Below are 12216 nucleotides of genomic sequence, written 5' to 3' on the forward strand. Positions count from 1 at the left end.
AACGTTCAACTCATTGCCCAAGGAGAAGTAAAGCTTTTCCCAGCCTGTTGTATTACTTGCGAGAATTCGGCTGGATAAATTCGTCAAAAACTCCAGTATTTCGACACGTAAACCCTTGTCATTTTCATGAAACGAATTGGAAAATGCCTTAAAATGAAAGAGAGGGTTAACAGTCGAGATATCGGTGGTTTTCGACGTTATCAGTCAGCTTCCGCCGAATTATTCACAAAAGATGGTTAATCGTTAGCTAGTTCAACGGATCATAAATGCGTCTCCCACAGTAATGTCGAACGAGTTAGTTTAAACTCACAATACCTCTTGACACCGAAAAACATGATAACATACTGACAATTTTTACGGTAGTCGTTCCTACTAGTGTTTGCTACCAGTAATTCTTTTCTACGCATAGTGATTTACATTGAACAGTAGTGAAACAGACCTACATACGCGCATTATACACTTTTAAAAAATTATATGGAGTAGAAGCAGTTGTCAAACAAATGTAACGATTTCGGCTTGAGTTTGAAGTTTATTTTGTTGTGTATTACAAATCGCAATAAATGGCAATTATTGCAACTATTTTCGATGATCTTGTTACACAATCGTCATTTTAAGAAAAAATGTTCTTCACGTCTTCACAAAGCTGCATAAGCTGTTCTCGCGTTCCGACGTCACACAGACAATTGCTGCGGAGCAGTGGACACAACCTCAAGACTCAAAAGTATGAATTGTCTCATGTAGACGGATGATCGATATCGGTTTTAAAATGTATGATTCCCTCATGGATTTGAACGTATAATACAATGTACCGAAAGCAAAGGAACGTGACTGCTGTCCGCAGCAACACAGTTCGGTAACAAGGACTTCGTTTCCCCGCTCTCTGCCGCCATTGATAGCCGGCCGGTGTGGCCGTGCGGTTCTAGGCGCTTCAGTCTGGAACCACGTGACCGCTACGGTCGCAGGTTCGAATCCTGCCTCGGGCATGGATGTGTGTGATATCCTTAGGTTAGTTAGGCTTAATTAGTTCTAAGGTCTAGGCGACTGATGACCTCAGAAGTTAAGTCGCATAGTGCTCAGAGCCATTTGCCGCCATTGATTGTTTTGTTTTGTTTTAGGGTGCAAAAACAACTGGGGTCATACGCGCCCAAGTCAAAACTATAGAACTCGAAGACAGAGAGGAGTTAAAAAAACCACTATACGTCAATCCCAACTGACATGGATGGGTAAACCTCGTCCCCTCCACGCCGCCCTATCACTCAGCCTCTATGCGCGTGTCGTCTTACGTGAAACGGGCTGCAGTAGAGGAGTAGAGGGCGCCCTATCTCCTGCAAAGAAAACAGCAGCTGTGACGCATATATCGACATACCAATGCATCGAGTTCTAGCGGTCATCAGCAGATGGCGCCCGAGCAATAATCTCCGTACAGCCCGGATGTAGCATTCTGGTCTCTGTGCATAAAATTTCGGCGTACCTGCATCTTACTGTCATCACATAGTCCGCCTTGCTGTAGTCAGGCAAAATGTTTCGATCGATCTGTTGGTGATTGAGGAGAATTTCCTTTAGCTACTTTTTAACCTTACGTTATTGCCCGTAACAGCGGCTGAAGAAGGAACTATGACGTGAGCTCGATAAAACTGCCCCTAAATCACAACAAAGGCCAGCTGGAAGAGGATGTTAAAGCAACAAAAATACCGTTTTGCAGAAGATTCTATTAAAAAAGGCCAAACGGATAGTGTTAACAGAAGATTTTAATACATGTTAAAATAAAATCATTCCAATGCCGGCAAAACTGCAAGAACTTCCTAGATATTCTTCAAGAAAATTCCAAGAGTTGTTGTAGGTAATATTTTATCTGTGGCCTCATAGATAAAGGACATCCTGAATACAATACAAGCAAGAACGATTTAAGGAGGAGACTATCTCATGAGGAACCGCACTAATGAAAATATTGAGTGGGACAAGGCAAAGAAAGTGTAATAAGAATTATTTGATGTATGAACTCAAGAACATCCTGCAGAGGCCCTTTAGGAAATTAGGTATACTAACTACTGATTCCCAACACATTTACTCTTTAATGAAATCTGTCATTAAAAATATATCTCTTTTTCAAACGAACAGCTCAGTTCATGAAATCCATACTAGAAATAAAAATAATTTTCGCAAAAATTTGAAGCTACTTACGTTGGTCCAGATAGGTACCTATTATTCACTAACTTGCAAGCAGCCTTAAAACGTTGAACTATTAATAAGTTCATTTTAAGAGATGCCTAAAGGATTATTTTTGGTCAGCTTCTCCTATTCCACTGATGAATTTCTGAGTAGAACCAACTGATGCGTGTATGTTAATGGCAATGCCAAATAATGCGAATATTTTTACAGTATGACTTCTGTACAAAGCCAGTGCAGTAATGCGAGCGTTGTAACTAAGCACTGCAAAATGATTTTTCTGTTTGGTGATGCATAGCTACAATAGCCTAAGAATTATCATGCACACCTTTGTGTGTCCTTGTTCTTCTGACATTTTCTACATTCTGAAACTGAAAACTCTGGAAGGAATTAACATGACCTGCGGCAGCAAACTGACATAAAACTTGGTATAAGAACTCAATTGCGATCTTAAGTTAGTCAAGCAACCATCCAAGATAGTGCCCAACCAATCTGTGCGCTACTCCTCCTAAATGGAAAATCTAACAAAAAGATGTCGGAATTTCAAACTCAGTAGATGCCCACAGCCAATAACTCATTGTGCCATTTTCCTTGAAAGAACTCGACCTACGTATAAACATAATGAAAAGTGGAAAAGCAGTCGGGGTAAACGAAATTTGTGTCGAACAGACAAACGCTTTGGCCATAGATCCAAACGATGAATTCAGTATTTTATTAACCACTCATTCCAGAAATGCAAGATCCCAAAAATGCGAAGAAAAACAGACTGGGAAAGTACCCGAAGAACTGTCGCCCGATATCGCTCTTATGTCACCTATACGAACTACGAGGTCTGTTCAAAAAATTCTAGAACATTCGTAATTTCGCACCAATGGTGTGTTGGAGAGAAATGCTGTTGGCGTCCCTGCACACGCCTGTGTTTAACGTGTAGCTTCCGGAAGCTTCGTTGTTGTATGTCTATTAGTTACTGTTTCGTGCTGTATTGAGTAGAACGTTGTAGCGCACAGTTTACGAGTTTCGAGATGGCAGAGTTAGAGCAGCAACGCGTCTGTATTAAATTTTGTGTGAAACTCAAGAAAACCTTTACAGAGATACACCAAATGATGCAGGAAGGCTACGTGATGAGTGCTAAAGCCGTAGTCCGTGTTACGAGTAGTTTACACAGTTTAAAAATGGACGGACGGAAGTTAAAAACGACTCTCGTTCAGGACGCCCTTTGAGTCTACCAAAGACACTTATGTCAGGAACTTCAACACAATTATGCGTGCCAACTGAAGACTGAGTGTCTGAGAGATTGCAGAAGAATGTAACATTTCAGTTGGATCATGTCATGAAATTCTGACACAGCATCTTGGAATGCATCGTGTTGTCGCCAAATTCGTCCCACGGCTCATGAGTAAAGACCAGAAAGACCTTTGCCTCGCAATCTGTGAAGAGCTTTTGGATCGTGCAAATGAAAACGAGATGTTTCTTAAGACAATCATAGCTAGTGATGAGACGTGCGTCTACGGTTATGATGTTGAGACCAAGGTTCAGTCTTCACAATGGATCTGTAAAGGTTCTCCAACACAAAAACAAGCTCCTCAGGTCAGGTCAAATGGCAAAGCCATGCTGATAGTTTTTTTGACTTTGATGAATTAGTTTATCATGAATTTGTGCCACGCTGACAAACTGTTAACCGGTGGTACTATCGAGATGTGTTGCAACACATGCGAGAAAATGTAAGAAGGAAACGGCCTGAAATGTGGAGGAGACAATCCATGGCTCTGGCGTCTCGATAACGGACCCGAACGTTCATCCCTGTTGGTGCGTGATTATTGCGCAAAAAACGAAATCACTGTGCCGCCTCATCCTCAGTATTCTCCAAACCTGGCCCTCGTGGACTTTTTTTATTTCCAGCGCTGAAAACCCCGTTGAAAGAACGAAGATTTGCAACAATAGACGAGAAGAAATAAAATTCCCAGACGACACTTCGCGCGAGTCCGCCCCCGGTAGCTGAGTGGTCAGCGCCACAGACTGTCAATCCTAAGGACCCGGGTTCGATTCCCGTCTGGGTCGGAGATTTTCTCTGCTCAGGGACTGGGTGTTGTGTTGTCCTAATCATCATCATTTCATCCCCATCGACGCGCAAGTCGCCGAAGGGGCGTCAAATCGAAAGACTTGCACCAGGCGAGCGGTCTACCCGACGGGAGGCCCTCGTCACACGCAATACTTCGCGCGATCCAGCAAGGGGCGTACCAAGACTGCTTCCGGAAGTGGAAGCGGCGTTGGGAGCTGTGTATCAATAGTAGAGGAGAGTATTTCGAACGAGACCATGCACAATAAGAAAACGGTAAGTGTCGAAAAATTTTGTGAACGAAGCTCTGGAATTTTTTGAACACGTATCGCATGTGAACGACTGATACAGAGCCGCCTGCGTAGCAGGCAAAGTGGGCGCAAAGCTCTTCGGTCCAACAGGCCTCTTTCAGACCAGGAAGATCTTGCTCCAGCCACATATCGTCCCATATAGGATATATAGAGGAATAAAATGAAATTATAGTGCATAGTCACCAAGAAAATCGTATTTTGCGCTTTCAGGATCACTCGGAGAAATGTTTTGTATCCAACAAGAAATTGAAGGGATCGGAGAAATAGTCATAAGCCACAATTTTTTCGAAATTGAGTTTTTCATGCTACGACATTCTTAGCGATGCCCTCTTCACGTTATGTTGAAAAAGTTCCGTCTTTCTGCATCCGATGGCAGGGTATGATTGAGTATGTTCTATGCTTTGCCATATGGTGATATGTTCAGAAGTCTCACAGTCACAAGCCACAGCAAAATTGCAGATAGCTCAGGAGCATATGAAGCTTCTTCGCATATTCAATGAATATTCATAAGAGATACTAGTGGAAATGAAGACTCTGATCCTTTTGACACTGACAGTGATGGATCTTGGCATCCATCGAGCTATAGTTCCAGCTTAGATGATATTTCAGAAAGTAAATAAAAGTGTTCATTTCTGGTAACTATTGTTCAGTGGCTTGTGAATTTGCCTCTCTTAAATTTTCTCACATATTTGATCGCCGTATTTTGTGTGAACTTTGAAGGCATATTTCAGTGATATCTTAACGCTGTAACAGTGTACCTTCAATGAAAACAGCCTTGTACACACATTTTTCTCATGAGTGCCATTTCGGCGGTATTTAATTTTTTGTGTGATTTACGATTATATCTCACTCGAGTTCTGAGACTATTTTGCTCTTCATATTACAGCTTAAAATAAGTCGAATAACTGAAGAATCGCGACAGAAGTCAAAATCTCAAAAAAAGGAAGAAAATACTTACCAATGGAAGAAAATGAAGGCGAAACATCGACGTAATGCTGGTCATCAGTACGTACCTTCCAAACCCAACAAGAGTGTTCAGGTATGTGTAATGGAAGTAATTATTTGCTAGGAAGCTGTCCTGAGGGTTCATGACTTACAGATACGTGCGAGAAGAGCGAGGAATTTACAACAAATGAAGCTGGGTTTTCCTGTTCCAAAAGAAGAGGGTGGTGGTTTGTATGTAGACACTGTACTATAAGTCTCTCTCTTGTTCCAAACAGAATATTGTTGAAATATTTGTGTTAGGAAATCAAAGGACTTTTTCTCTTAGGAAAACATGGAAACTAGCCACATAAATGTCAAGATGGGGCTGTGCAAACCGTCATAGATTTTCTCAACACCATGCGAAACAGTCATTAGAGTAGGCAACAGGACCCCAACAAAGTGTATCTGGAATATGATCTCACAATTTTACCCTTATTTCGAGATAAATACTCGGAATACTACAAAGAAAAGTGTGGTCCTACGGTGTCTGAAACTATATTCGCAGTAATTTTTCTATTCGAATGTCAAATAGGCTTCAAACTACCAAAACGTAACAGCTGTTCAAAAAGTGATGCCTCTCTAATGGCGATAAATAACCCAGTATTATATGCATTAAAATTTACAGGAAAGAAACAACATGAACTGTATCTCAGAAAGGATGAGATGGGCAAAATATGATTGTGCCTACAACTGTTCTGGCTGAAGAGAATCCGAAAGAGCACCGTGCAAAAGTAAGTGACATGTAACAAACGTTACCCACATCTATATTAAAATTGGTACAGCTTATTACAGGAGGAAATCGTGGACTTCTAATAACGGTACTCGCGACTATGGATCAAATAAGGGATATATGTTGCATGGAGTGAGAAAGATGGAGGAGGGAGTTCACATGAAGCTGGGAGCTGCTTGATAAAACACTTCGAGGTAACTAACCCTCAAACGAAACGTTTCCTCATAATCATAGATAACTCCAAGAGACAGGCAAGGAAGTGTGCTTTTATTGCTTTGGAAATATCTCTTGTTTGTGAATCTGTCCAGTATTGTTTCCCTGTGGTAGGTCACACTAGACTCCCTTGCGATCGTGATTTTAGTCGTACTGAGTGTATGCAAGAAACACACGTCCAATAGTATACACACCAGATGGATGACCAGAATTGGTAAAATCTGCGAATCCAAAAAGTTTCTTTGTGATCAATAGTAAAACAAACGAGTTCAGAAATCTGGATAAACTTAACACATTAGCCTCGAAACCAGCCTTATTCACACCCAGAGATCCGATTCATTTGAGTGAAGCTACTCAATTTGAGTCTGAAGATAACTTCAAGCTAAGTGTGAAGCACTGCTTCTCAGACAAAGGAGCCCTCACGTCAGTGGCTATTCATATCAAGAGGAAGGGAAGGCGTGTTGAGCCAGATCCATTTCAGTTGCCAGTAAAATACAGAAAATGGCTTTCGATTAACTAAAGAAAGCGATGATGTACTGTCTTTCATGGCATACATAACTGCAGCAGATCAACACTTCTCTCGGTCATGTACTGGGAATAATGTGTAGAACGATGAGATACAGAAATTTCCTTGATGTGTCTACGTAAAATACTTTATTACGCTGAGAGAGAGAGAGAGAGAGAGAGAGAGAGAGAGAGAGTAATCACGAGTTAGGTGTAGTTCAAAATAAATCATATAAATTAATATTTTGTTTTCTAAATTTTTTCCAAGGGATCAAATTTGTGGGTGAATAATCGTTTTCTAGATGACGAAGAATTATTTTCAGCTCTAACATTTGTAGAAAACGTATTACGCAGAACCTTGCCGTCACTAGACATAGGAATTATTTGTTCTCCAACTTTAATACCAAAATACTGCTGTGACATCACATTGCAAGGACACCATAGAAAGAAATGTGAACGATAAAGCATACATCTTTTCATTTCCTTCGTCCCCCAGTTTTGAAGCATCTACATCTATATCTATACTCTGCAAACCACCGTGAAGGGCAGGGCAGAGGTTACGTCCTATTGTGACATTTAATACGGATTCTTCCCGTTCCATTCACGTATGGAGCAAGGAAAGAATGATTGTTTGAATGCCTCTGTGCACTCAGAAATTATTCTAATCTTATCCTCACGATCCCTCTGTGAGCAACACATAGGAGGTTGTAGTATATCCCTAGAGCCATCATTCAAAGTCGGTTCTTGAAACTTTGTTAACAGACTTTCTCGGGATAGTTTACGTCTGTCTTCAAGGACCATCCAGTTCAGCTCCTTCCGTATCTCTTGACAGTCTCCCAAGGATCAAACAGACCTGTGACCAGAGGTCGAAAATACCGCTTCAGCTGTAAGCTGTGACCATACGTGCTGCCCTTCTCTGTATACGTTCCTTATCCCCTGTTAAGTCCTATTTGGTACAGGCCCCACGCACTTGAGCAATATTCTAGAACCAGTCAACGGGAGATTTGTAAGCAATCTCCTTTGTAGACTGATTGCACTTCCCCAGTATTCTAACGATAAACTGAAGTCTACCACCTGCTTTGCTCACGATTGAGCCTAAGTGATCACTCCATTTCATATTCCTACAAAGTGTTACACCCAGGAATTTGTATGAGTTGGCCAATTCCAGCATGCAGTCGTATTTCCGCGAGCTTCCGCTAGCCTATGAGGAGAGACGCGTCGTGCACAACAGAGAGCCTTACCTGGTTCAGGTCGTGTCGCATAGCCTCGAGCGGTGCCCACAGCTCCTCTGTGAGCAGCAGTGAGTTCAGAATGTGGCGCTCCATCGCGTCGAAAACACTCATCAGCTCCTCCGGGTCCTTGAAGAACAGTGGGACTGTTTGGACTTCCTCGGTATCTTCATCCTGTCATCAGACACATACTAGTTAGCTGTGACTTTTCTGAATTAAAAAATCAGACGTGGCGTATGATGCATAGTAGAACGTAAAAATTTATTGAATATTAAGAAAAAAACTGTAAAATAAGTTTGTTGGAAACAATACTGAACATCCAATGGTCAAAGTACATAAAAGCCAATATAATTACTGAGTTGCACGTTCATATTTAAGCCAGAAGATCCGTATCAGCTAGGCCCGATTGCCAGTTTTGACACCATATAGATACGCCCAGCTGCTGAAGAGGTACTCTCTGCAGACCTAAGTACAAGCCATAAATATTCCAAAAAGTGGAGGTTAACACCATATCCAACGAAGACTGAAGATAGTTGCTTTCATCTTAAGAACAGAATGACCAGTGCACAGCTAAATGTCACCACCAAGACTTCCCGAAATACTTAGGTGCAACACTGGACAAAACCTTGTCCTACAATAAACACATATAAAATACAGCAACAAAGCTGAGTTTGCACTATAACGCCGTATATAAGCTGAGTGTGGTACCTCATAGAGCGCAAGAACTACAACACTACGATGTTATTCCTTATGACTTGTCTACTTTGCTGCAGAGTATTGTGCTCCAGTATAGCGTAATAGTTCACATATGAGAATAATCGATGTTCAGCTAAGTGCAACAATGAGGACAATGACTTGGTGCTAAGATCTGTTCCTCTTCACTGTTTACTATCTCAAAGAAATATTGCGCCACCGGATCTGCGAAGGCTGAATGCCCTTCTCAAAGAATGTTGTTGTTGTTATTGTTGTTGTTGTCTTCAGTCCAGAGACTGGTTTGATGCAGCTCTCCATGTTCTCAAAGTATATGAAAAACTAATTATAATTCTCCATCTGCCAATCCACTCTGATGTACCTGCACTTAAAATGCGCCAATTACGATTCAGGCAGCCACCCATCTCATTCGCAGAATCGCTGCAAGCAATGGACTTGAACATGAACGGGAAGTCGTCAGAAACGTGGGCTAACACTGCACATGAGGACTATCAGCCTCTCATAACACCTGCTACAAGGCCAGCTGGCATGGAATCACCATGACATGCTTAGAACACAATTTGCAGGACTCATACCCGCCATGGCATCTGTGCTGAAAGGGTCCACTGGCGGAAAAGGCTTTTTCTTTTCAATGTGACTTTGGGAATGAACATCAGACCATCAAACACGTTGTAGCAAGCTGTAGTAGACGAAGTTACCCCAGGAATTTAGAAGGATTCTTTGAAAAGACAGATACAGCCCTTACAGGGATTGAAACTTGGATATTAATTACGGTTCTAGCACTATTTATTTTGGAAAATTATGAAACTTTGAAGAGTTTTTACACGAATTGCATTAACAGTTATATTAATCAAGTCTCAAAGGAGATCATGCTCCAAAACAAAAGCACTTGCACAATAAAATCGAATGAGCTACTCACACATTATTGTATTTAATCAGCGAATGAGAACCATCTGCCACATATATAAAGCAGAGTGTATTTATGTGAGTATCTGCATGATCTGCTTCCAAACATCTTGATCCATTTCAACCATATGCAGCACAAAAACAGCAGACCTCACAAGTACCAACACTGTGGGGTTTACAACCTCCTAGCTCCAACAGAAGTGGAAATATGAGCAAAAACATTTTTTTCAGCCCTTGGCATGTATGATGCCGTGCACAACAGGCATATCGTGTGCGAACAGAATCTGCCTGCCAAACCAACATGCTTTGCAGGGCAGCCTGCATGTTTGGGGCAAGAAATAGTTTTCCGGCCTCCAACATGTAGGCTGCCCTGCAAGACAGGTATGTCGTGTTGGGGCAGTGTTTGCCTGCTTTATCAATGTACTTTGTGAGGCAGCCTGTACATAAAGGCAAGTAAATGATTTTCAAGCTCCTGATGTGTATTCTGACCTGCATGACATACATGTTGTGGGAGTAGTATTGGCATCCTTTATTAAACTGTATTGCAGGGGTTACACATGCAGACTGGGGACAGGCTGAGGTGGTTGGAGGAGGGATGAACAGAGCGAGAGGGAGGACGAAATGGTCAGAGGGAGGATGGGGAGACACATGAGGCAGGTGGAAGCTGTAGACAGATAGTGAAGAGATGGAAAAACAAGAGGGGGAGGCAGAGATGGATAGAGGAGGAAAAGGATGTGGTCAGGGGAAGGGGGAGGAAGGTATGGTCAGAGAAAGGGTGTGGAGGAAATGGACAAAGAGAGAGGAGGATGAGATGAGGAGACAGAGAGAGTGGGGAGGAAGAGACGGACAGATGGGAGTGGGAAAATGAGATGGAAAGACAGAGGGGGGAGGAATTGTGTTCAATATACAGGCGGACGAAGCCGTGGGAAAAAGGCTAGTGATTAATTAACATAACTAATTATGCAAGTCAGCTACACCACCAGCATCGCAGCAAATGTTGGAAAACGTGATCACACATTATGAACAACATGTAGATAGTAGTTTTCAGTGTTTAATTGCCGATTTTTATTATTAAATTAGATTTTTCATAGTTTCGCCCGTAATTTAAATTCTATCAGAGCTACATAAATTTGGATGACACCAGTGGAAAGACCAGCTGATTTCCTGCGAGACTGATGTCCCAGTTGCATGTGTGCTGTAAATGTTCGAGGCACAGTTAACAAACACTAAATATGGTTTTCATTATGTAAGTTTTGGTATTACTTTAATTAATAATGTGGGACGAACTAGTCATCCAGAAACTTTACAAATATGCCATTCTGATGAGCGTTTCAGCGTGCATCTAGTTAAGACAGAACGTAAGGATAAATTGTCGTAATTCGGACTGATGAACGTCTGGTTAGTTGTTTATCGCATTTGGCAGGAAACCCGAGTCTTGTACATAAAAGGAGGCCGCCATCTTGGCCTGGGGCTAGTCTGCCAGATGAATTTAAAGAGGCAGGATTTGTGTCACTCTGGGAGGTGATTTAGCTTCTTGATTTTTCGGACTTAGAAAATTTCGCGTCCTTACTCTAGGACTCAAAATTATATCGCTAAGAATCAGTTGGATTTTTGTATTTTTGCATGCATAGCATGTCTCGACTTTCAGTTATTTCGCTGTGAGATGGGATTTTAACTCTGGTAGTACAGAGTGGTTTAGAACATTTCGCGTCTGTGGACACTTGCACCTGAAATTATTTTGCTCTTTTTTCAGATTTATTAAAATTTATAGCGATTTTCAAACTACTTTACGGGGGCTCGAGACGCATTTAGGTCAAAATTATGATAGCCGTTATATCCTCACTAGTCCACTGTTTTATATGTAGATTAAATTTAAAATATTGGCGGTTTTTCATAATTAATCTCGTTGCTGGATAACTATATTTATACACAATACATGTTTATCTGGCCTAACATACACCTTTTCCTCTTGCATACATCAGTGAAAATTAATTTAAATTTATAGTGAAGTACGGACTGCAACGATCCCTATGGTACAAAGACGATCCAAAGGGGTCGTTGAGAGACAAAATTTTGTTGCTGTGCCATCACAAGTCTCAACCGTGTATACGGTGTTTTAAAGCTGCTGTGTCGTGTGTGTTGCGTTCAAATGGACAACATGCCTTGTTTCGGACACTTTACCGCCAAAGAAAATTCACACAAAGTTAGTAACGTCTAATGAGTGATGTCTTTCATTTTCAACAATTAGGAAATGGGTGCCTGACTAAAAACGTACCAGTAATACTGTTGAAGAAAATCTGTGTGAAGGAAGTGAAAGACGTCCGTTAATTTTCATACCTCTTTTATAAATCAATAGATCGTTAACTTATCTGTGTACCATATTGGTGCTGCATCCCGTTCTGTTGC

General features: G+C 41.4%; 1 protein-coding gene across 1 annotated transcript in view; it reads right to left on the reverse strand.

Annotated features, from left to right (window-relative positions):
- LOC124594349 (cilia- and flagella-associated protein 100-like) overlaps positions 1-12216 on the reverse strand; it is a 173211-nt gene that overhangs the window by 23627 nt on the left and 137368 nt on the right. Inside the window, exon 6 of the mRNA XM_047132717.1 lies at positions 8206-8367. Coding sequence (XP_046988673.1) covers positions 8206-8367 — 162 coding nt within the window. The remainder of the gene's footprint in view (positions 1-8205; positions 8368-12216) is intronic.

The sequence above is a fragment of the Schistocerca americana genome, chromosome 2 (genome assembly GCF_021461395.2).
Source record: "Schistocerca americana isolate TAMUIC-IGC-003095 chromosome 2, iqSchAmer2.1, whole genome shotgun sequence".
Taxonomy (NCBI): Eukaryota; Metazoa; Arthropoda; class Insecta; order Orthoptera; family Acrididae; genus Schistocerca; species Schistocerca americana.